The following is a 27,699-nucleotide window of genomic DNA, read 5'->3' as shown; positions in this document are numbered from 1 at the left end:
GATAGTGATAGATTCTATAAAGCATAGAAAATAGTGCAAAAGCTAATAGATATTTTTTCAGGGCTAGGGTTTTTTCTAAGAATCCTTTCCTGAGAGAGAACACGCTAGTTCTTATAGACCCTAACAAATGATGTGTGAGAGAACACGCTAGTTCTTACAGACCCTAACAAATGATATGTGTGAGAGAACACGCTAGTTCTTACAGACCCTAACAAATGATATGTGTGAGAGAACACGCTAGTTCTTACAGACCCTAACAAATGATGTGTGAGAGAACACGCTAGTTCTTACAGACCCTAACAAATGATATGTGTGAGAGAACACGCTAGTTCTTACAGACCCTAACAAATGATATGTGTGAGAGAACACGCTAGTTCTTACAGACCCTAACAAATGATATGTGTGAGAGAACACGCTAGTTCTTATAGACCCTAACAAATGATATGTGTGAGAGAACACGCTAGTTCTTATAGACCCTAACAAATGATGTGTGAGAGAACACGCTAGTTCTTACAGACCCTAACAAATGATATGTGTGAGAGAACACGCTAGTTCTTACAGACCCTAACAAATGATATGTGTGAGAGAACACGCTAGTTCTTATAGACCCTAACAAATGACGTGTGAGAGAACACGCTATTTCTTACAGACCCTAACAAATGATATGTGTGAGAGAACACGCTAGTTCTTATAGACCCTAACAAATGATATGTGTGAGAGAACACGCTAGTTCTTATAGACCCTAACAAATGATATGTGTGAGAGAACACGCTAGTTCTTATAGACCCTAACAAATGATATGTGTGAGAGAACACGCTGGTTCTTATAGACCCTAACAAATGATATGTGTGAGAGAACAATGAAAGCAATGCTATTAGTAATGGTGCAGTAAATGCCTGTTCTTTAGAATACATGTTACCCTTTGTACAGTTTTCCTTTTAAGAAGACTCGTAGGATTTTCACTCGAGTTATATATGAAAGAGATCTTAAATGTCCATTAGACATTAAAAACAACTTGATACATCAGAAAAACCGAATCACCAAATATGACAAGCTTTATATAAAATGTAGCAAAGAGATAGAAATTAGTGGATAAAGCTGCTTGGAAATGTTTAATTGTTTGTAGCTAAGCACAACGTTACACAGAGGGTTATCTGTTCTCTGCCCATCACTGGTATCAAAACCCAGTTTGTTACGTTGTAAGTGCGCATACATACCGCTGTGGGGCTGTTCGGAAGAACAAGAGTAAACGAACCTTTGCTATGTTAAGAATGCTAGAAACTTAAGGAGAAATATTTAGTTGCAGTATTTGGTTCAGTACTTAAAAATATTTTAGCGACAAGGTGGATAAGTCACTTCCCTACAACTGTGTTGTTAAAGTGACATATGAAATAGATGGAGTCTGTTGCTCCAGCAGTTTAATGCATAATATCATAGAACATCGAGTGACTTAGAGTGATTCTAGCACTAGAGCTATTAAGATCCTAGTGTAACCTCACTCTCATTAAATTAATATATATATATTGTATATTAATCCAGGACTTAAGATCCATCCAGCTGGAGTTAAAACTGATGCTGAGTGTGAATGTATTCTTATGAAAATAAATAATTTTGAGCTCACGTGTTCAAACCTTGTACCGTGAAGATGAATGGGTGGGGGTATCTTCCGATTAGTTTAGTATGGATATTAATAATAAAAAAAAGGACTGTAGTCTTTTTTGGAATGTTACAGTGATACATAAGATTGTATACTTTATAAAATATTTAGAAAAAGACTGTGCGCGGTGAAACAACCCAAAATAAGTGTGTAAAGGTACGCTGAAATTTCTAAGCTTTTGACAGTATAGAGATAAGACAGAAACATCACCAAGACTGAATACAGTTAACACTGTTGAATGCATTAAAGAGGGGGAAAGAAAGCGTTATTAAATTTCGTATAAGAAATATCGGTTGCAGATGAGAGAGAAAACTTACAGTTTTTTACTAGTCTGTTTGTTTGTTTGTTTTTGAATTTCGCACAAAGCTACTCGAGGGCTATCTGTGCTAGCCGTCCCTAATTTAGCAGTGTAAGACTAGAGGGAAGGCAGCTAGTCATCACCACCCACCGCCAACTCTTGGGCTACTCTTTTACCAATGAATAGTGGGATTGACCGTCACATTATAACGCCCCCACGGCTGAAAGGGCGAGCATGTTTTGCGCGACGGGGATGCGAACCCGCGACCCTCGGATTACGAGTCGCACGCCTTAACGCGCTTGGCCATGCCGGGCCTTTTACTAGTTTCCAGGGATTAAAGGGTAGCAGCACTCTACGTCTTTAGAAAATGATTATAGCGAGTAGTCATCTTTCTTGTTTAACTGGGATGGGGATTATGAGACCACTTATATTATGAGACGTTGTAATCCGACATACGAGGTAAACAGGTAAAAAGAAGGGACCTTTTGGGTGGGGGCTGAAGGGAATAAAAATACACTACTTTAACAAAAGAAGGAAAGTGGGGGAGATGAATGAAGCCTAGTTTTAAATCTGTGTGTTATTAATTATAATGATAAAGAGTCATTTCTTATGTTTGGTATGGTTAGAATTAATTCCTGCCAGAAATACGTACAACATTAATAAAGTGAATGAATACAAGAAGAAAATCGATGTCCAAAAAGACCACAACACAGTGGTGTCAACAACAACAACAATTTGATTTCAACAACCATTCATTGCAATTAGACATACGGTAAAATTACTTTTTGAGTAACTGATTAATTATGACAACAATTAAAAATTGTTACTTTAGTTTTAAACGTATTAACAATGTAAACTTTGTAAAAATTATAAACTTCAATATATTAAATACTATGAAATTTAACATTTTAATTTCTTTTATAAAATTTTAATGAAAAGTACGCCATACAACGAAGCCGTAAGACATGTTTGTAAGTCTGAAACATCTGTTTCAAACCCAGGTACAAAAGTATTATTTGAAAGTTGTTTAAAATGGCATATAAATACCAAGCTACTTTAGTCAGAGGAGACAACTTCCCATTATAATCTTTGATATTTGAGCACAGCGTCCTTATAATGAGAAATTAATAAAATCATTTAGAAAACCCTGATTCATCTTGGGTAGAAACTGCTGTGTAATAGACAAAGGCATGATCCACATTCTACAGGAGCCGTGGCATAAGTATCTCGTGACTGTATTGAATTACAAGAGTCCTTAGAAGTATGAGAATGCTGAAATGAAGACTTTGAAAGATGGGATTATTCAACTATTAACACAGAAAAGAAAGAAAAAAATCCTGAGGTTCTTTGTTAATGTTACGTGATGCACATGGTAAAACATGTTAAAAACTTCCTACTTCCTCCAACGTATGTAGGTTTATGTATGTTGCAGGTCTTTCAAGAACGTTTTGAGGCTATCTCTATCATGGCCTAGGTGGGTGAGCCACATTGTGCCCTTCAGTTATAAAAAATGAACTTTAACTCGTTCTTTTCACACATTAGTCAAAATAAACTACTTCTGAGTTGATATAAAACCTATAAATAATTTTATTTATTTAATTTCATATATAAAAATAAAATAAAAAATAGCAAATTTGGAGGTGGAGTTTATTTGAGCATGCTTCCCAATGAAATCATTAGAATTCGTGAATTTCCTGATTTATTTTTCCGAGTTTAATATTGCACTCATAGTCCCCTACAAAAAAATTCATGATAAGTTTAAAAGTAAAATAGCTCTAATTTGTTCTTGTAACTTGAATAAATGTGCAATTTTATCGAATTTTAGCCAATCACTACTTCTCAGCCTTGTTCTTGTAATATAATGTAGTTACCTATACATCATTTTAAGAACTGCAGTATTAGGATGCAAACCTAAGCATATCAACAAATAACTTCTTTCGTTCTTTCCAACTGCCAAAGTAAAAAAAAAAGGCATTTCCTTGTTAGTGGGGGCGATTAATGCAGAGATCAGACTAAAGTGATGAACAATAAGCTTGGTGTTATGTTGCTAGAGTAACAGCTGTTTATGAAAAGCTTTTGTTTCAGTTACAGTTCTCATTGTTTTAAAGCTTGTAAGAATCATGAGTTACCATTTCATGCTTCCTTTGAATTACGATAGGAAGAGAAACTTTTTCTTTTGTGGAGCAAGCTCAGGTAGACTCAATTAAATCACTTTCACTCAAATGTTGCTTTTTGTAAAATTTTTCGCAAAGCTACTCCAGAGCTATCTATGTTGGCATTTATACATTCGAAGTGATAGACCAGAGGCAAATCAACTATTCAAAAGCGACTATCGCCAGCTAGTGGGCTTGTCTGATCGAAAAATAGGATTTCACTGTTATACTTATGACGCACCCATGGCACCAATCAATGTAACACTTTTTTTTCTTTTTCCTTCTGCCGCAACGTGATATAAACGACAGAACTCTGGAACCGTAGTTTGGCAAAGTGATCACTTGGCCCTGTTCCGCCCTTCATCGGCAATATAAAGTTTTGTTTCTTGTCGACCAGTCAAACTTTGTTTTTATTAGGTCATAACGGCAAGGAAAATGATCAAATATCTACATATATATGTGTATAACTAAGTGTAGATGGACGCAAGATTGGATTAAGTCTTATCACATAAATTAAGTGAAATCTTATGACTAATCATTTATAAAAAGTTAGTTTGCTTTCAAATTAAATATGGTAAGAAAAAGTATTTTTATTACATGGCAGTGATCATAAACACAGTGAACTACGTGTATTGTTTATAAATCAAAACAAAGATGTAATTTGCAGTTTTATGAAATGAAAACTTTATAGGAAGAACGACACATCAGTAATTTGTAACGTACATGAGCTTTCATTCTTAACTGATTGTGTAAAAATGTACCATATCGTAATATTTTCGAAATTTAAAAGCTGTTAATTCAGGCAACTGACTTATATTTAAAAAAAAGATATATTATTTCCTGAAGCTACATATCCTGAAGAAAATAATTTTAAAATTTTAAACTATTCTCAGCAAATTATATATATGTAACCTCCCCCCTCTTAAGCAATCCAAATAGTTGATTCAATGCTGTGTGAGCCTGGATGAGAGGATGACACGTGTATCTTTCCTAATGAGAAAAAGCAAAACTGAATTTTGGCTTCTACCATCACATAAGCTTCCTCTCTGCATGTCTCTAAAGAAGGAGGTAGATTAGCAAACAAAATTTAGGATCCAACTAGTAAGTAGTATCTAAGGTAGGATATTAGCAGCCTAAATGTAAGAAGCAAACTAAGAAGTAATTCTTATCTGAAGAAGTAGATTTGCAACCAAAATGTTGGATTCAAATTAACTAATAATTACTAACTAATGTCCTTTGAAGTTAAGCACAAAGCCACACAACGAGCAATATGTGTTGTGTCCACTACTGAGATCAAAACTCAGTTTTTTGCGTTATAAATCCGCAGACATACCATTTTGTTACTTGGACTAATTAGTATCTAAGGGAATATATAACAGCCAAATTTTAGGATTAAAATTAAACAGTAGTTATCATTTAGGGAATTATGTTATGGGTTAAAATGCAGAGTTCGAATTAACAGGTAATCATTATCACAAGTTAAAAAATAAAACGTATCTAATTGGTAAAAAGTTAAAAAATAAAACGTATCTAATTGGTAAGGTAACGAGCCATTTTTTATATGTGATCAAAATAACCCAATCGTAAGCATACGGGGCTCCAAACTAGCCTAGGTGCGAACTGCCATGAAACAGACAAAAGTATGATCCACACAATACATGGAATATAACTCTTAAATAACCAATCAGATGTATGAGAGAAGTAGTCGGAGATGAGAAGAACATATTATGGTGTAGTTGGTAATTTGAAACAGAAAAATATATATACGACTTATATAGCATGAGTTAGAAAGTTCATGCTGTTGTGAGATTGAAAGAATGTCCTACTTGCCACATTTTTATACATATGTTGAGGAATGACGCAAGTAACATATTTTTTATGTGTGCTGCACAGAGAAAAAATTGTATACAGAAAGTGAGTTTGATATAGAACGATAAGTCCTTGAACGTAACGTCGCTTATTTTAATTTGTAACCAGAATCTCACAGATATAGAAAAAAAACTCATATGAACTGATCGTATTTCATTGTTTTACTAAACGGGTTCAATAATATACACAAACTGACATTTCAGGGTTTATGTGATTACAAAACTGCATCATCGTGGATACTATGCTTTGGAACTCCATGATAAATAAATTTGTTATGATTAATGAACTTTAATAGTTACTATTTGCAGAATTATGTAACATGAGGGAGCAGTTAAAATTGGGTTTTCACTATATTTGTTGGTCTGGTTGAATGAATGGTGCAAATTATAGAGCAGATGTTTTCACAATTTTTAAGTTTTGATTTGACTGACTGATGTGATCACCTACCTTATGTTACTATATTATATAAAGTGACAACTTTGAAACTTTATGGATGTACACAGTTGGCATACGTGAATTTATATGGCAACAATTAGGTGATTCTTCCATATAGAGAAGAAAATGAAGTAGAAACAGGTCATCTCCATCAAACTCAACCAAACAAATATGGCGGTTACCGATACTTGTTTACTGATCAACAAAAAGTGAGATGAGGAAAAGTACAATCCAGATTGTTGAAAAATATGACTACAGCAATTTTTCCGGTTTTTAAATGTTGATTTACTTCCAAATGTAATATATCATAACAGCTGTTTTGGTTTGTGATATTACTTGATAACAGATGTTGCATTAATTTAGGAGTCTGAAAACCAAAATGGAGGTTCTCTACTATCTGAGCTGACTAGGATTTTTAATTTTAGAGAAAATTATCCTTTTACCTTGCATGTCAACAGTTGAGTTTCTGTTATAATGACAAGTTGCTGAAAATTATAATCAGAGAGAGCTGTGTCTTTTACTTTCTGAGTAACTAAGTAAAAATCTATGATAAAACTGATTATAACTTTATGATATCCACCTATGAGAGTGTGAAATTGTGAAAATTTAATTACAGTTAATATGAAAGCAGAAACATGTGATGGATTACATACCATTCAAAACAGAGTGATCTAGCTTTGTGGTGTTACTACCTTCACAAAACATAAACTGTGGTTATCGAATAATGACAATCACACCGCATGCTCGTTTTTTTGTGAAAATGATCATTGATTCTAAGCCTTGATACGCGTTTGATTGGTAATTTAGCCTATGATATTAAATGAACATTTGATAAAACACGTTTTTATATCTTCACGGTTCATGTCATCCGTTATCCAGCTGTGTGTTTCTATGTGAAGGAATTTTGTAATATGTTTAGTTCGGTGATGATAATTTGAAATTTATTTTGAGTTATTAATTTTGTGTTATTATGTTTTAAACAGATGATGGAGAGATGAGTTATGGATCATTTTCAGTGTGAACATTAATATCCTACTGTTATGTGACATTATGTGCCATTCCTATACAGTGTGGGAAACTAAGATCTATAATGTCAAAGAAACTAAGGTCTATAATGTCAAAGAAACTAAGATCTATAATATCAAAGAAACTAAGATCTATAATGTCAAACATTATCTCTTGTGGAGCTTAAGGAAGTACCTGGCGAACAATATAAAAAAAAATCACTTATTTATCTAAGTTCGATTGCACGGGGAACTTGTTTTCGTGTTTTTTGTTGTTTGGGGGGAGGGTGTGTCTTAAGGAACGATATACGAGCAACAGAAGCGATCTGACGTGCAAGAACGCCTAGAGCGTGATTGATTGCACGTTTTGCGTCATTTCTGTAGCTCAGATGTTGTTGTTTTGTTCTGAGAGATTGAACCTAGCAAAGAGATGATTTTCGGAGTTCAGTGTCTCAATCCATTAGCTGACCAACAAATTATTCTGTACTCAAAACTTCCATTTTCAGTTCGTGTATTAATCTCTTAACTCATCATCAACTTCGGCTGTATCTGAAATTATTTCATTCAATTTTTTATTCTTTTACACCGACGTTTACCTTATATTCAATCTGCTCTCCAATGTTTATCTTAATTATCCTCATCCTATCGTCAGTATTTTTGTAGATAAACAGTATTGCTTCATTAATATAGAGTTTTGCCTCATCAGTTGCTTAAATTACACTTAAATTCGCTCCATCAGTCCCTTGGTTACACGGTTTTTGCAAATCGTCTGACATATTGTACGCTTACTGAGGCATGTATGAATGGATGCTACACATGTACACCACACTTTTAAACAGATGCAATATCACATGCACTTCTTCTTTCGTGCTGAAATTAATACTTATCTGAACGAAACGTGACTGATACAGAACAATCTCTAGATTTTTTTATCGATCGGCAAGATGTTCAGGTAAGATAACCATACCTCAAATTTATGTCTCATTGTCTGGGGTATTACTGAAAAAAAAACAACATCATTCTCTCGCTTTACAAATATGATGCCTTCATACCAACGAATTTCTAGAGAATTACAAACATTCGTTGAAAAGTTCTGAAACTCAGCAAGCGTTGTCTTTCATATTTTAATTAAAGAGTAAAATATGGTAAAGTCTAGAAAAAAATATATCAAAATTTGACATCTCTAATTAATATGGAACTTTTCCTTTTAACTTATACTGTGAATAAATATGAATAACACTCATTTAAGAAAATAAAAAAAAATAAATTGTTTTCTAATTATTTATTAGTCTTTATTTCAAGAACTGTTAAAAGTGGTTTAACCAATTATCTGGCAAAAGCCGTATTTTCTAATGTCAAACATGTCCAAGCGAAAGGGTTGAAGAATACGCTATAATGTTTAACACAGCTCAATATACGATTTAATATAAATACAATGAAAAATAACAGAAGTTAATTAAACATGTGGTCACCAAATTAAAATATAATACTGGAGAAACTAAAGTAGTTTTTTTTTTCTAATTCTGAACCGAAAATAGCAGGTATTAATTAATAAAATCCATGTTGCAAATTCAAGGTATATTTTGTAAACTACTGAAATCTGCAGTGCTTACTTACATAACCGCAAGTCAAATTGTTTATAGTAAAATATACATTACTGACTACTGAGAAAGTAAAATATTTGCGTTAGTTTGGCTTCGTTAAAAAATTAAAAACTAAAAGTTGATTATTCTATAAAGCTTATTTTAAAGCTAAATAACTAAAACAGTGCTAATGGGAAACCAAAGGGCGATTTTTTTATTTTGTGTTATCTTGTTTTAACAAAATGTTTATCCAAAATTGTGATCTTTCTCTCATTACAACCGTTTAAAATATAAATCATTATTGAAAATCTTCTATTCTCCGTAAATTGTTCAGATGTGATGTGCTTGGCATGTTGTAGTAACATATTTTTTTTTTTCATTCATGAATTATTATAATATCCTTTTTATCACAGGCCCGACATGGCCAGGTGGTTAAGGCACTCGGCTCGTAATCTGAGGGTCGCCGGTTTGAATCCCCGTCGCACTAAACATGCTCGCCCTTTCAGCCGTGTGGACATTATAATGTAACGGTCAATCCCACTATTCGTTGGTAAAAGAGTAGCTCAAGACTTGGCTGTGGGTGGTGATGACTAGCTGCCTTCCTTCTACTCTTATACTGCTAAATTAGGGACGGCTAACACAGATAGTCCTCGTGTAGCTTTGCGCAAAATTCAAACCAAACCTTATAATCATACATAAAGATCGGATTCACAGTAACATTATAAAAATATAACTTTTGTCTAACACATATTTGGACGACTAACCTTAAAATTGTTTTTCAGTACTTTACCTGCTGTGCCTTCCTTATCGCAATAATTAAAAATGCCTTTTCATTTTAATTATTAAAATTCGTAATTCTTGTCCTAAGACATTTTGAAGATTATTTTTTGTGTCTATTTATCAAGTTTATAGAGTTTGGTCGACAGATTTCTGCTTATTATAGTCTAAATGTTACAAATACATCAAGGTGCAATGTAATATGACGTCATTGATGCATACATGGTTTGTAGAAATATGTGTATTTACTTCCTATAATAAATTAACAACAGAAACAAGAGGGAATCTTCCTTAGGCGCAGCACTTGAAATTATATTCTGTAGGATTAGAATGAATTAATCTGTGAATTTTTTCCCCTTTTTATTAGCTATATTTTTGTGTGCCAGCAATACAAAGTGTCGGGCACGCGTAAATCTAACTCGATTTTATTATTCTTCAGGACTTCTACCAGTCTATCCTCAAACTGAAATTCTTTTAAGTACGATTAGCATAAATTATTCTACAAGACTTTGAACTGAGTCAAATACATCAATCGAAAAAATTTGACCCCTGAGTATAAAATTGCAGTTAGATCTCAAATCTGTCAAAAAATGACAGAGCTATGAGCTAAAAACTTTTACTTGAAAAGCTGAGAGCTATTCTATGAGCCAATATGCCGTGGCTAAAAATAAGAAGGAATGACTATAGTAACCACAGTATTGGTTTGTTTTGAACTTCGCGCAAAGCTACACGAGGGCTATCTGCGCTAGCGGTCCGTAATTTAGTAGTGTAAAACGAGAGAAAAAGCAACTAGTCATCACCACCCACTGCCAACTCTTGGGCTACTGTTTTACCAACGAATGGTAGGATTGACCGTCACATTATAACGTCTCCACGGCTGAAAGAGCGAGCATGTTTGGTGTGACGTAAACAAAAGTAAGAAATGGTCAGCAGTTGTAATTAAATGAATAATAAGGTGATAAAGCATATATTATTTTTCATACATATAAATTTCAGTGTTCGTATTGGTTTTAAAAAGGATGAAATGGAAATTAACACTAATAACAGCGTATATGTAAAAATATTTCTCTGAAATTTATTACACAGACAACTGGACCTATTTTGACATGTAGAATTACAACAAATATTTGTGCTAAGTTTTCGATATTATATCCCAGTAATGGGTAACGAAGATCGTATTTTCTATGATGTGAAATGTTCATTAAATAGCAACAACGATTTATTTTATTTTCTAAGTTTTGAGAAATATTATTCCAAAACACTTTTATATAATTTAACTTTAAAGGAACACGTTTTTAGCTCTTTATTGTTGACTGTTCGAAATATTTTATTTGTGTGAAACAGAACCTCCTAAAATATTTGAAAATATATACGTAATATTTTATTCCATACTTCATAAGAAGAAAATGGTAACCGGACAATTAGACATAAAAAAAATGAGTAAGTAGAACAGTTGGATATCTACTAACTGTCTAGTTGTCCGGTTACCATACACGTCGTATAATGATGTAAATTAAATTGGAAATGTGATAAACTTACATCTTTGTGTATCAAATAATGGAGTAGATTTAAAAATTTAATAAAACAGGCTTATATGTGTAAAGTTTATATAATGGAATAAATTAAACTGATAAGGTAGAAGACCTAAATATATATATATATATATATATATATAGTTTATATAATGGAGTAAATTAAACAAGCAATTTAGTAGACCTAGATATATACGGATCATAAAATGGAGTAAATGAAACTGATAATGTAGTAGATCTATGTATATACAGTTTATATAACAGTAAATTAAGCTAGCAATGTAGTAGACCTAGATATAAACAAGTGTTATAATGGAGTAAATTAAACTGGTAACGCAGTAGACCAAGATATAAACAAGTAATGTAATGGAGTAAATTAAACTGGTAAGGCAGTAGACCTAGATATAAACAAGTGATATAATGGAGTAAATTAAACTGGTAACGCAGTAGACCAAGATCTAAACAAGTGATATAATGGAGTAAATTAAACTGGTAAGGCAGTAGACCTATATATAAACAAGTGATATAATGGAATGCTCTCACCTGAATTGGTCCCTGTTGTTAATGCTCTCCTGCTTAAAACTTAATATAACTGGACCCAAGTCTTCATCGTTGGTGAAATAATTCCAGTGTTCTGTTCCATAGAAATATTTCTCATACGTTTCCTCTTCGATTGAAGTCAACTGGAACGTTTCCATCTCTGTGGAATCGGTGTTCTGTTGTTGGCTTCCTCTAGGTTTGGTTCCTTCACATTTATCCTCCTCTCCTTCTTCAGACGTTGCAGAAGGTTCTTCTAGCTCGGTAAGATCTTCCCCACTACATTCTACCCAATAGCCAGGAGTAGTTTTGACAAAATGAGGGTGACCTTTACAAGGACTACCTGGACATGCTTGGGCAGGGACGGGGAATATCAAAGTGGTGGAGCTTTTTCGTCTGGCCTCAGCACAGCCAAGACTCTGGCTTTTAAATCGCCGGAGCTTCTGCATGAACTCCTCTCCTCTGGCAAGACCAGCAACATCAGCATAGTGCAACAAACAGTAAATCCTGTTGTGGAACCGTCGAGCTTGAGAGAAGTTGAAGCCCATTAAAGACACGCCGCAAGTATCACACGTCAAACATTCTTCATGGTACACGTTTCCCCGTGCAACAAGCTCTTCAAGTCCTCCGGTAAAGGTAATGGGAAGTCCACTTCATCAGTGGACTCTTCGTCAGTGTCTGGCGGAGAACACTCTTGCCACGTGCCCCAAAGTTGATGAGACAAAATAGGAAGCTCGCACACAAAACACAGGGACGACATATGGAAGCCGTGAAGAGCTGAAATAACTATTCAATATACATTTTGTACGATCTTTGTTAGGAAACCCAGGAATAAGACATATGGAGTGAACAAGGCCTTGACTTTTGCTGCTTTATTTTCATAAATCTCATTCCACTGTGTGTGTTTAAATTGATGAGTGTGTCCTAAAGTGGGAAATAATCATTATTGGGCAAAGTCTTAAGTAAACAGTATATTGAAACAACACAAATTAAACATAATCGAAATATGCGTAATAGATAAAAAACATCAAAGCAATTAGACTTACAAGTTACCCTGAGTGCAATTAATATTAGTCTAGATTATCTACATAAAAAAAATCAAGAAAAATATACCAGCTTGAACAGAACTTTATATATGTATCTATAAATTATTTCAGATCTTATAAAACAAAGAAATTGTGTTTTACTAACAATTTTTCCATGATGTTGCTGTGGAATTGAGCATTGCCTAAAGGTCACGCTATCAGTTTATGGGCCCGAGGGTTCGAGACGTGAGTTCCCTGAACACATTCTATAGTTTCAGCTTCGACGGCTTACAAAACTGACAATTAATCCTGTTATTAAGTTCAAAATGCTGAACAAAACCATTGCGTTGGTTTATGCTGCTAGTTGGCTGCCTTCTGTCTGGTAAGGCCCGGGCATGGCCAGATGTTTAAGGCGCTCGACTCCTAATCCAAGGGTCGTGAGTTCAAAAAAACCATCACATTAAACATGCTCGCCCTTTCAGCCGTGGGGGCGTTATAATGTGACGATCAATTCCACTATTCTTTGGTAAAGCTGGCGATGGGTTGTGATGACTATCTGCCTTCCTTCTAGTCTTACACCGCTAAATTAGGGACGGCTAGCACAGATAACTCTCGTGTAGATTTGCGCGAAATTCAAAAAACAAACAAAAACAGTGACCTTCTGGATTTATATACATTTGCTATGAATTATGAACTATTTACCAGAATGACTGTTAAAACTTGTATATAAACTTGACGAATAAAAATACGCAAAACATTAATGTGTTTTAGCAATGCAATACATAATAAATTAAAGTTGATACATTAAAAACTGTTTATTTAAATATATACTACATGACCAAAAGTATGTGGACACCCCTTCTGGTTAGTGGGTTGGCTATTTCAGCCACACCCATTGCCAACAGGTGCATAAAATCAAGCAAGCAGCCATGCAATCTCCATAGATAAACATTGGCCGTAGAATGGGTCGTACTGAAGAGCTCAGTGACTTTCAATATGATACTGTCAAAGAATGCCACTTTTCTAACAAGTCAGTTCGTCAAATTTCTGCCCTGCTATAGCTCCTTTGATCCACTCGCCACAAGGTTGGCGTGGAAGAACTTGACTGGCCTGCAAAGAGCTCTGACCTCAACCCCATCGAACACCTCTGGGATGAATTGGAACACCGACCGCGAGCCAGGCCTTCTCGCCCGACTTCAGTGCTCGATCTCACTAGTGCTCTTGTGGCTGAATAAGATCTCATTCTCGCAGCCATGTTCCAAAGTCTAGTGAAAAGTCTTTCAAAAAGAGTGGAGGCTGTTATAACAGCAAAGGGGGGACCAACTCCACATTAATGCCCATGGTTTTGGAATTAGATGTTCAACCAGTACATGTGGCTGTAATGGTTGGGTGTTCGCATACACTTGGCCATGTAGTGTAGTTTTCCTTACTGTTCGGTTCATTTTCTATAAAACTTATGTGATTGTAGCACTTTTACATAATAGAGAATTTCTGTTATCAGTGTTGGTTTTAGTTAGCAAATGCGAGTGTAAAATAAACAATAACTGGAACATCCAGATTTCTACTGTTGCTATATTTATATGTTTTTGATAATTGATTTTAATGCTCAATAAAAAGCGTTAGATAGTCATTATTGTTGTTGTGGCTAGTTTTTAGTTACTTGCTATTCAGTATCACACAACTAAACAATATCTATATTATGAACACAGATATTCCTTTGACGGATGTGTTTCTGTAGAAAAAGACGTTTTTTAGATATCAGGTAAATTTTTCAATAATAAAAGGAATTTAGGAAGAGAGTGAAAGTTGTCCATCGCATATGACAAACATTTAGCAGAAAACTACTGATATTGCCTGTTAAGTAAAACTGAAAGAAACTTACTGAAACTGTCCGTTCCCTGTTAGTTTGAAAGAAATTTATTTCAACTTTCCCATTGTCTATTAGCGAAATTTGACAGGAAAAACTAAAACTGTTTCTTTGTTTTTGAATTTCGCTCAAAGCTATACGAGGACTATCTGCGCTAACCGTCCCTAATTTAGCTGTGTAAGACTAGAGGAATGTCAGCTAGTCATCATCACCCACCGCCAATTTTTGGGCTTCTCTTTTACCAATGAATAGTGGGATTGACGGTACATTATAACAACCCCACGGCTGAAAGAGCGAGCATGTTTGGTGCGACGGAGATGCGAACCTGCGACCCTCAGATTGCGAGTCGCACGCCTTAACCCACCTGGCCATGCCATGCCTAACTAAAACTGTCGACAGTGAATTAGGTTCATTTGACAGGAAATACCAAAACATTTAAGTTGCACTTTAAATTTTAAAACTTAAAATTTTCTGAAAGAAATGCTAAAACTGCCAATCATCTAATCCTGCATTTGATAGAAATAATCAAAACTATCCATTCCAGGTTAAATCACTTTGATAGAAATTACCTAAACTTTTTATAGGAAAATTAGTAAATTTTACAGTAAATGATTGAAACTAAATGTCGCAGGAACATTATAAGTGTACATATTAAAACGATTTTTAATATGCGAGTGAAAAAATAGTTTTTTCACAAAACCATCAACATAATTTCACAAAAGAGAAAGCAAAAAACAATCTTACAAAAAGAGACATTAATTCCATTAAAAACCTAAAACAAGACAAAAACATAAAAATTCTAAAAGCAGATAAAGGAAACGCTATAGTCATAATGAACACGAATTAATACATCTAAAAAATGAAAAACATCCTATTAGACACAAACAAATTTAAACCAATACACATAAATCTAACAAAGACACACGAGACGCAACTAAACAAAATACTACTAAAAATGATAAAAGCCAACACAATTTCACAAACACTTTATTCCTACCTACGTAAAACCGACTCACGCACACCACAAATATACTGCATCCCCAAACCTCACAAACCAGATTGTCCATTACGACCAATAATGTCCACATATGAATCGTTTAATTACAATCTTGGTAAATACATAGCATGGGCATTCTCCAGATATGTAACATAAGCCAGCTCATTCATCAAAGACTCTTTTATTTTCAAGTCTAATCTAAATCAACGTAATCATAAAGCCTTAATGGCCAGTTTCGATGTTATATCCTTCTTTACGGAAGTTCCAACCACTGAAGCCTGCAAGATAGCCTTAGAACTCTATATCCGAGACCCTAACCCAACTATAGACATTCCCAGCAACCAATACAATTCACCACGATAAAGACAAACTTTATGTTCAACAACCACAACTATATATAAACAAATGGCCTAAGCATGAGCAACCCAGTATCACCAGTTCTAGCCAATATTTTTATGACCCAAGTTGAAACACAAGCAATTAACACAGCATTACATCCACCACTATACTGGTACAAATATGTAGATGACACTGTTGCAAGATTCAGATCTACAGAACACACACTTAATTTTTTCAATCACATTAACTCTATACATCCCAACATTAACTTCACATGTGAACAGGAAGAAAGCAATCAAATATCATTTCTTAACCTCAAAATTACAAGAACCGACACACAATTCAAAACAGAAATCCACCGAAAAATCACTTATACTGGACTATACATTCCATGGGACTCAGCACATGAAACAAAATAAAAACTCAACATACTAAGAAACCAAATAAACACAGCCATAAAACTATGCTCACCAGATAAAATTAACGATGAATTAGACAAAATAAAACAATACTTCATCAATATCAATAAATTTCCTCCACAATCCGTGGAAAACATTATTCGCACACACTTAGACAGAAAGCAAAATCAACCAACAAAAGTAAATATATCTCACGAATCAAAAAATCACGAAACCATGTATACTACTGCAGTATACTACTGCATACCATATATTCCCGACATCAGCAGACAAATAACCAACATTTGGCAAAAACTAGTAACAAAACATGACATTCCAGTTAATACCAAATTTATTCAAAAACCAGGCACAAAACTACACTGACAAACACCACACCAACATTATTTATGAAATACAATGTGACAACTGCCACGACTTCTATATTGGAGAAACAAGTAGAAAAATGGAAACCAGATTTAAAGAACATAAAAAGTCACCTTCGCACGTTTTCGAACACTGCAACTAAACAATGCAAGTCAAATAAACACAACATAACCATGGAAAACACTCAAATACTAAATAAAGAAACAAACATAAACAAACGCAAAATTAAAGAAGCCTTACTTATACAACAACTCAAGCCCAAAATAAACCAATACAAAGGAACGTTTTTATACCTATATTAATAAATATAATCAAACATCTAAGCACGCCCTCTACATTCTTACACTCAGTTACACAACCCCCTTCAAACATGTGATCAGCTATTGGTAAGTTACCTCTTTCTTTCTTTGTGAACCTGACGATGGCCGAAGAAGGTCGAAACGTTGTTCGCTCTTCTACGTAAAATATTTCCTCAACCTAAACGAGCTGTTTTTGCATATGTAAGATGTCCATTCTACCGTCCACTACCTCAAATAGTTGAAGAATAAAATGGATATTCATGCTATTTCATACATAGCACCTACATTTTCCTGTGCTATAGGACATCTGAAGCAGGTTCTGGTACACCAAATGGTTTATAAAAAGCGTAGATAAAGGAGTTGTGTTTTTTGGATATGAAAACCATACGAAAAAGCCTTTTCCAAAAGCGAGTACACTGCAGGGCTTTTGTAAATATTTATAGTCGTCAGACTATAAATAACAGAATTTGGTTACAGAAATCTTTACAGCCTAACGAAGCTCCAAAATCCTTTCAATCTAACTTACTCAATCTCTATATTTACTGTACATTAAATAAATGTAACATGAAATTAGTAACACTTTCTACGAAATATTACATTTGATAAAAAATGATTATTACTGTTCATCACACATTCAGAAGTTTGGACAGGAACTTTGTTTGCCATATTTTGAGTAAATTTACAGCATAATATGAAATGTTCGCCAAACATTTGGTAAATTAGACAGAAACAAATCTAAATTATGTGTGCACGTTTAGTAATGTAACATTAAGTTGTCATAAGTCGAGTGTGAATTAAATGAAATAACTGAATCAGTGAACTAATTAACTTCAGTTTCATTACCGTTTCAGTGCTCAAGCATCAAAGATTGGTTATCAATAAGAAATATTAGTCTCGTGATACATAAAACAATAATTTTCAACGCTAATCAAAAACAGCTCTTTAAAACTAATACTTATTCTGTGAGGAGATTTTATATCTGCCATTGTATTAGAAAGTATATGACACGTTATAAATCAGTGTATTAATTCTATCATTGTAAAGTTTATAAACAAATAATAAACTTATTTCCAGATGGCCAGGCATGGCCAAGCGTGTGACTCGTAATCTGAGGATCGCGGGTTCACATCCCCGTCGTGCCAAACATGCTCGCCTTTTCAGCCGTAGGGGCGTAAAAAGTGACGGTCATTTCCATTACTCATTGGTAAAAGAGTAACCCAAGAGTTTGCGGTGGGTGGTGATGACTATCTGCCTTCCTTCTAGTCTTACACCGCTAAATTAGGGACGGCTAGCACAGATAGCCCTCAGTAGCTTTGTGCGAAATTCCAAAAAACAAACAAAAAAAAACCCTTAGCATAGCTTTAGATGAGTACATGAGCGTTTCTACGACACTGAAAAAGTTAAAATACGAACATAAAAATGAAAGGAAAAATATTAAAAATGTATATTAATTTTGACGAAGTAACCTACCCAGTTCAACTCTACCGAATTAAACTAGATATTAAATTTTAAGCCATCATAACAAGACGAAACTTTTCGTTAAATATTATCTGTGTGTTTTCTTATAGCAAAGCCACATTAGGCTATCTGCTGAGCTCACCGAGGGGAATCGAATCCCTGATTTTATCGTTGTAAATTCGGAGACATACCACTGTACCAGTGAGGGACAAATATTATGCAATTTATTACTCAATTATTTTATAGTTTCTTTCTGATTGTTTTTTTAGTTGAAATGTACCTTTAGATTTTTAAATGTTTAAAGTCTGAGTAAAATGTTCTTGCCTTTTATTTACGGTTATTAAAACTTTTTTTTTTTTTTTCTACAATATTTCTCGATTGCTTGCAATTAGCTTCACTGCATATTAGATTTGTGATAAGGCTGAGTCGGTAGAAATTTGTCCAGGTAATCTTTCCATGTGAATGTCAAGTACGTCACTTCATACACTAATTTATCTCGTTCTGCGAAATCAGCTGCTAAAATATTTCAAAACTTTATTTGTAAGGAGTGATGTTTGTTGTTGTTTTTAATTTAGATGTATTTGTAGTAATTAACAGCGAAAACGAAAAATGATGAATACAAAACTTTTATTTATTAAAAAATCACCTTCACGCTAAAAAATGAAATCTAAAATTATTCTGAACAAACTAAACGCTTTCGTGATAAATAACTAGCACATTTTCTATTTGAAAATAGTTATATTGTCTTGGTTTTAGCTTGACATCAACTATACAATACAACACAAACGAAAACTTAAATGCTGCCTATCCTTAGCTGAGATTCTGTATTATTATGGAGTTACCTTTGTTCACAACTATTAAATATGAATGAGAGTTCAGTGACCTTATTCGAAGTAAACAAGTAGCGTGCTTATAATTTATGGATAAGCGGAATAACCACATCCGTTGTTTAATTGGAGCTTTAGCAGAGTAGACATAGCAGATTTGGTAACTTTATTGGAGTGTAGATTTCTGTCGAATAAAAATGATAACGTTTCGTTTTCCAACCTGAAGCTAAATGAAACGTAGTCCTTTTCACTCAATAGGCAGCTTCAGTCCATGAAAGTTCGCGAACCAACAGAAATTGTTGGTTCCGAGCAAACCTCATATTTTCAGTTACAAAACTAAAACAAATATTTAACTGCTGTTCAGTCTTAAACTTGCTCTAGAGTAACAAGTACCAACCTTAAAATAAAACTAAGTAACCTAAGATACTCGCTGAAAAAGTTAAGGAACCTTGAAATTCAGAAGTGGAAAAAACAGAACTGTTCGGTTTAAACTAAACACAAAACTATCAATTATCATGAGTCCTTAACTCTTGGTCATCAGCTGTTCATTCAATGTAAAGTCATCTTTATGCATAAATATCAAATTTCAAAAAAAAACTAAAATCATCTAAATATACGAATAGTAGAAAGAAAAGAGGCTTAAAATTGGAACAACAGAGGATAAAACGAATATGTTAATTGGAAGCCAATTTTACGGTTGAACGAATCTTTAAATTCTACTCCTCTTTGGCTAATAATTCTATTCATGCTTAATATATCTTCATGTACAGTTATAAAACAAACTCTGAAGAAACATCGTGTATAGTAATCTCATTTAAAACAAAAAGAATAGATTTTTCTTAAGTTATAGTCTGTCTGCTTCTGAGATCCAATTACAGTTGTCTTTCGAATCCTTCCTTTCAACTCCTTCCACATAGATCCGGATGTACATCCACATACCTCAAATGTTAAAAGGAAATTATATCTATTCATGATAACAAACTACTAAGATTAAGATTTCATGATAATGTGAAGAGTTGTATTTTATTAGCGTGATGCGAGACTTGAAAACCACATTAGAAGGTTTTCACAAATATATAACAGCTAATAACCCTCATATCATCTTTTATTTCAGTCTCTAGCCATCTGAATGTACAGATATCAATACTCAAAAAAACAGTTGAGTAGTCTAAAAACATTCATTCAAAAATAAACAAGCTTTACATTGGAGAAATAAAACGTTATTATGCAGGCATCAGAATTGCAATCCTATAGACTGTTCTTAGTCTTCAAGTAATGAGCTTCTATTCATTCTATGTGCTTGTGTTTTTTTATAGCAAAGCCACATCGGGCTATCTGCTGAGTCCACCGAGGGAAATCGAACCTCTGATTTTAGCGTTGTAAATCCGTAGAATTACCGCTGCACTAGCGGGAGGCACCGATTTTTTCTTATTATATTCTTGCACAGATTTCTAATTCAAAAGAAATAGTTTGAAACTCTTTATTTATTAAGCCCAAAACGGGTTATCTGTACTCTATCCTCCACCAGGGGGTATCGACACCCGGTTTCTAGCAGTGGGAGTCCGCAAACATACCGCTGTGCCACTGCGTTGCAGGTTATATTTTTATTTCAACTAATATTTCATATTTGCAACTGTATCAGGTTTTTCAGCAAAAGGTAAGTTGAAATAAAAAGTTTATTTGTGATCTGAAAAACAAAAATCTATGAAATAAATAAAGATAATTATTTCCCAATAAACAAATACAGAATTTGCAAGGAAGTGGGTACTCGAAGTTTGCTCATTTAAACTGGCGTAAGAGGTACAGTTACAAGACTACTGCGATATATTTAACCTATTTTGAATCCAGTTCATTCGTAAGACGTCTTCATATACAAATATAAGATAAAATTTAAACGAAAATTAAATACACTAAAATCAATGACAGTAAAAAGAAGATGAAAAAGTTTACAATTTTGAGAAAATTAAAGGGTCAAATGTTATTGTTTAAAACCGACCTATAGCAAAGTTACACATAAAAGACTTTCTGGACTTTTCAACTGCTACTCATGCTTAGCTAAGCTTTCGATTCATTAGACTATCCCGAGTCCTTAAATACAAGACTTTTTAGAAATCATTCATCCTCAGTTGAGCTTTCTACGCAGTATAGTTAACTTCGTTCATTAATATCAAATCTAAATGAATCCCACACTTTACTTACGTGGGAAATTCTAATTTCGTTAGAATTTTGGCTTGCTTCTCGTTTTCAGTTGACAATTTGTCTACATCTAGTTAGTTTTATGCGCACATATCAATTTTAAAAGAAACCTATTTAAAGTAAATAACTTTACGATAAAAAAAATAACTTTGAGGATTAAATCCGGTTTGAAATTTACAATGAATGCTTAGCTTCTACTGACGTTTGAATTATTTTAGAAATTTTTTTTCTTGGTGAAATATTAAAAGTAAGTAGTGAAAAACAATAGGAAATCTTCAAAAGGTGCGACACTCTATGATTTATCATTATTATTATTATTCATGATCTTTATAAGCCTACCCTCTAAATGAAATTATTCTAGACACAATCAGAGTAAATTAATCTATGAGACCTATAGGATGGTCAAATTTATCAATCGAAATGGTTTGACCTTCTGAGTCCAAAATTGTCATTAGATTTGAAATCGATCAAGAGATGACACAGCTATAAGTTGAACGTTTGTACTTAAAAGAAAACCATAACAAAATCTAAGGAGACATTTTATGAGCCGCTGTATAAGCTTGAAAGTAAAGTAGTGATGATATGTTCTTATATTTAAATTTTATGACAAGTAAGCCACTTTTAGCCTTTGGAGACAACATATATGAGTAGCAGAGAAAACTTCATTGCAGTTTATGATTTGAATGTCTCGCAAAGCTGCGCAAGGACTACTTGCGTTACCTCTTTAACGTAGCAGTTGAAGACTAGAAGGAAGGCTCTACCAACGAATAGTAGGATTAATCGTCTTATTATAACGCCCTCCCATAGATGAGGATTCGAACCCGCGACCCACGTACTACAATTCGATCGCCTTAACCATTTGGCTATGCTTTGTTATAAGTTTAATACACTACCAAATATACAACGTGTAACAAAAAATACCTTATTATCAACTTAACATAGTAAAATCATGTAGGACGTGCAATAAATAAAACTTTATTACCAGCTTAACATAGTGACAAATGTACAACACTTCGATAACGTTTTTTCACATCACATACAAAATTTGTTCGTAATATTGTGCATTTATTACCATGTTAAACTCGTAATAAAGTTTTATTCTTTACTCATTTAAGCCGACTCCAAACTTTATCAGCTCATTATGATGATGGTTTAAAGTCTACATCATCAGTTATTTTTTACGATTCTCAGAAATTCTTAGCTTCTGAGAAACTAGTAGTGCATAAACATGAAATAGAGAAGTGATAGAAATAATATATGATGAAAACTGATGGTAGTCAAAAATAAGGGTAGTCCGATAATGAACGAAGTGGATAATAACTAGTGGATAAACAATCTAATAATGTAAAAAGAATAATGAGATTTAGTGAATAAAAAATGTAATCCAATAATGTAATAAGTGGATAAGACCTGGTGAATTAAAAAATAATCTAACAATAAGAGAAATAAATGAGATATGGTGAATAAAAAAGCTCCAATCATGGAATAAGTAGGTGAGATCTAATGAACAAAAGGTAAAGATAATACTACAATATAAATAGAATAAATTTATATTAGCGATAATCAATGAAAGAGTAACAGCAGTGAAAGAAAAGTTCATAAGAAACATAGAGAGAAAAGTATGAAAAACCAGTTGCAGATGGAGCAGTAATGATCAAGAAACCAGTACAAATGAACAAGTGATAAAGATAAGTATAAGTCATTGTTATAAAAATATCAGAAGACTAAAAAGATAGAACGAATGAGTGATAGATGTAAATAAAACGGACAACTATTGATAGGCAAAAAAATTAAGTAAAACAGTGGTAGGCCTAAATAAGTGTGCGTCAAAAACTGAAAATCTAAATATCTTTGAATGAACGAATACCACATGGATAACAGAAAGGCAAAAATCAACAATAAAAGTGTTGTTTGAAATATAAAGAAGTAAACATTGGTATAATGTTTTTTGGGTTGTTTTCTTAACTTTGCTCAAAGCTACACGAGGGCTATCTGCGGTGGCCGTCCCTAATTTAGCAGTGTAAGACTAGAGGGAAGGCAGCTACTCATCACCGCCAGAAACTGGGCTACTATTTTATCAACGAATAGTGGGATTGACCGATGCGTTATAATGCCCCCGCGGCTGAAAGGGACTCGACTCGTAATCTGGGGGTCGCGGGTTCCAATCCCCGTCACACCAAACGTGCTCGCCCTTTTAGCCGTGGTAGCGTTATAATGTGACGGTCAATCCCACTACTCATTGGTAAAAGAGTAGCCCAAGATTTGGAGGTGGGTAGTGATGACTAGTTGCTTTCCCTCTAGTCTTACACTGCTAAATTAGTGAAGGCTGGCGAAGATAACCCTCGTGTAGCTTTTCACGAAATTCAAAAACATACAAACAAGACAATCATAAACATTGTTAACACTATGAAACATCTAAGTCTTGTCAGGTGTCTCATGTTCATGTACGTAGCTTTACATCATAAAGAGTATCTTTTTTTCACATTTCACAATCTTTTGTTCTTACCAAACTGAAAGCCTTTTGCCGTAATTTACATATTATGCTGCGCTATAAATATAGTCGAAGAATAGAACTTGATGAAGTATACATTTCCTACTTCTATAAAGAATTATTTAGTGAATTAAATTGTCAACTAAGAACACCTTAAGATGTAAGAAAATCATAAAACAATCAAAATGTATCTGCTATTACTTTTGGATAAGTTATCATATTGCTTCTATCGGTAAAACAGCTCCAGTCGTTTGCTTATTTAAAGTACAAAGCTACAGAATGGGCTATCTGCGCTCTTCCCACCGCTGATATACAAAAACCGGTTTATGGTATTGTAAGTTCGCAGACATGCCACTGTGTCATTAGGGGCGAAAAATATCTCAAAAATATATTGTTTTTATATTTTTGGTATTATTTGAAATACTGTTAAGAAACATATTGAATGTCAACTACCACTATTATAATGTATCGTAATGTAAAGAGAAATATACGAGACAATGAAAGCTAATATAATTATTTTAAGAATACTTAAAACTTCCATACAGCGAAACTCAGATTTTATAAATTTGTTGAGGTTCTGTAATTGATACATTTTTCCAGAACTTAAAATCTAATCTTCTACGAGACTAAATAAAGTACATATATTCATGGAATTTTCTTTAGCACATTGAGTTTGCATTATATGTATTGTACTTCAACATTTCATGATTTAGAAATACGCTTAAAATTTGTACCTCTTACCAGCTCAACGACAGCAACAGGTAAACATAAGGCGCCATCTTTAGAAATTTACCTCAATTAAATCAATATTTCAATGCAACTTTGTTGAAGCTTTTATGAAACACAAACTTGTGTTTCTATATACATATATATAGTTCCAGAAACCTGTAAGTAAATCTATATAATACAGCACTTATATCCTGTTTCTTTTTCTAGACATTTTCTAACACTCTTTCGGCATACATACGAATATATGTGAAGTTTTCTAGCTGCATATACATTAATTAACAGCTATCAAATTTCTTAGAAACTTCTAATCAATTTTATCACACAATATAAAAAACAGAGCATCATAAAATTATTCTCCAATATATAAAATAGCTTTCGCACTATATCATAATAAGATAATATTGTTCATGGTAACTCGTATGGAACAAGATTGTGTCAGCTCCAATCAAGTTGAACAAGACTCGTTAAATAGGAGAAAATGAGAATAGTTACTCCTGAACACTGTGTTAATAAAGACACATTAAATTTTCAGAAAAAAAAAGACTTGAGAAAGGCAGAAGAAGCGTTTCACAAACAATAACTCCAGATTTGTTGTTCAAAGCTGTAGAATGTTTATTTTTAATTTTCTTAAACAAGGAATTCGCGTTACACGTCAACCTTTTATTAATATTGTCTTTGTAGTAAATGATTTACAATTAACAAGTCCTACCTTTTGTAGCCGGACAAATGGGTTTCAGAAGAATAGTTAACAATAAAACATTTACCCAGCGGAAGTCTAATTCACAGTGTTGGCCCTATACGTTATTTCGAACACTGGTCTCTTTCAGTTTGCTTGCTGAAGATGCGGTCTCAAAAAAACTGTCTTAAAGCATAGTTTTCACTGCGGCATTCTTATGATAGGAAGCAGGGTGACTTCGTTTTTGAAGTGTTTCAATCCACCCCGTTGCCGCCACCTTATACTGCGTAATATCCTCCTCACAATAAGGTAACATGCAGCGGGTCTTGGCCGTCACCAAGGCAACAGCACCCTCCTACTCCTCTACGCACGAGAAGAACATAGTGCGCTCTCTCGCGGTACTTTAAGAGATCAATAGAAACCATTGCAACACACATAGAAAGACATTGGTGTTACTAACAGGTGGCTTCTTACAGCGAATAAAAAATAAAAATAGCTGAGACGCAGTGTTTGATTGTTGAGATTATTCTTATATTCAGTCTGTGGTACATATGGAACACAAGAGCAATCAACTACTGCAATAAAAACAATACTATTTATAAGTTAATCTATTAACGAAAATATCTAAAGTGAAGGTAATAGTTACTGTGTTGCACTTCTGTTTGTAGTGTTCTTATGTGTGTATTATAATCATATTACGAGATAATGAGTTATAGGTAATTGAAAGCATGTGTAGTAAGGTTTAGTAATATATAACTACTACCCTATTATCTGTAATAATGAGAGGCAATATTTTGAGACTGTTGGTAATCTAAAAAAAAAATGTTTATTTTCTTGCTGGTGTAATACGGCTGTTTGTTGAATACCACTTAATAATATACTTCACTTTTCTTTCAAGCTGGTTTCGTTAGCATCATTGGTTATAACGTCTGAAATTCTTGTTGCAATTTCATGAACACTGATGTTTAAGCTTATAAAGATTTGTTCGGTTTGTTTTGTTTTTTGCTTCATATATGGCTTACTTTATTAATAGTATAATTGCTGAAATTCCCGTTAATAGCGAAGGTACACGTTAATAAATAAATTATTTGTTTTTAATTTAGTATTTGTTAATACATGATATTACCTTCTGTTTATAAGTTTGTTACATAATATTCTTTCTTGTTTTGTGTGGTTGGTATGTTATCCTTTAGTTATAACCTGTGCAGTTAATATTACTTTTGTTGTTGTTTTTTTAATTTCACTTAAAGCTACACGAGAGCTATCTGCGATAGCCGCCCCTAACTGAACGCTGTTAGACTAGACAAAAGACAACTAGTCATCGCTACCCACCGCCACCTCTTGGGCTACACTTTTACCAAGAAATAGTGGGATTGAACGTCACATTATAACGCCCTCACGGCTGAAAGGGCAAACATGTTTGATGCGACGGGGATTCGAACCCTCAGATTATGAGTCGAGTGCTCTAACCACCTGGTCATGCTGGGCCCTTTTGATGGAAAAAACAGTTGATCAAATTTAAACAAGCACAAAAGTTACGGAAAGTAAAATAGTAGTACATCATTAATGTAACGTTCTACTTCTTAGTTTTTGTTTTAATTTAATGCATGTTCTCGTGAACTTTTCATAATTAATTGTTTATCTTCAAACTTAAAACCAGAATACTAATCAAGTATCATTTTATTATGATTCCTCTATTTCTCTCAGTTTCACTTCAACAATGGCCGCCTAAGACGTGACGAACTCTTTGAACAATATTTGATGTTACGATAATAAAAATAACTTCATAACAAAGAGTAAATAAAGAGGAATATAAAAAAATCTGCTGCTGTTTAGATCATTTTTATAGCAAAGTTTAGGCCTATTAATTTCTAACTATTCTTCAGATTTTATTGTTCAAACCGTAACTTTGTTTCATAGTTTGAATCAAAAACGATAGCCTGGCGTGTATAAGTAAGTAATAAAATTTATGAATGGTAATAAATAAGAAGTCGCGCGTACTATAAATAGATTGTTTGTTTGTTTGGAATCAAGCAAAAAGTTACACAATGCACCTGTTTCGAGTGTCTTAACCACCTGGCGATGCCAGGTCTATTACTTTTGATCAGGAATTCTTATTAAATGAAGTACTATTGCATTTTCTCTTTACTGGAAGCCATATTGGACAA

The 27,699-nt window shown here is 33.7% G+C and overlaps 1 protein-coding gene across 1 annotated transcript in view; it reads right to left on the bottom strand.

Annotated features, from left to right (window-relative positions):
* LOC143230902 (uncharacterized) overlaps positions 1–25,881 on the bottom strand; it is an 80,685-nt gene extending 54,804 nt beyond the window's left edge. Inside the window, exons 1-2 of the mRNA XM_076465201.1 lie at positions 25,565–25,881; positions 11,852–12,769 (exon numbers count right to left, since the gene is read on the bottom strand). Coding sequence (XP_076321316.1) covers positions 11,852–12,393 — 542 coding nt within the window. The 5' untranslated portion in view covers positions 12,394–12,769; positions 25,565–25,881. The remainder of the gene's footprint in view (positions 1–11,851; positions 12,770–25,564) is intronic.
* Positions 25,882–27,699: the final 1,818 nt, after the last annotated feature.

The sequence above is a fragment of the Tachypleus tridentatus genome, chromosome 10 (assembly GCF_004210375.1).
Source record: "Tachypleus tridentatus isolate NWPU-2018 chromosome 10, ASM421037v1, whole genome shotgun sequence".
NCBI lineage: Eukaryota > Metazoa > Arthropoda > Merostomata > Xiphosura > Limulidae > Tachypleus > Tachypleus tridentatus.
The sequence above is the reverse complement of the archived record's forward strand: the minus strand, read 5'-3'. Positions and strand labels throughout refer to the sequence as shown.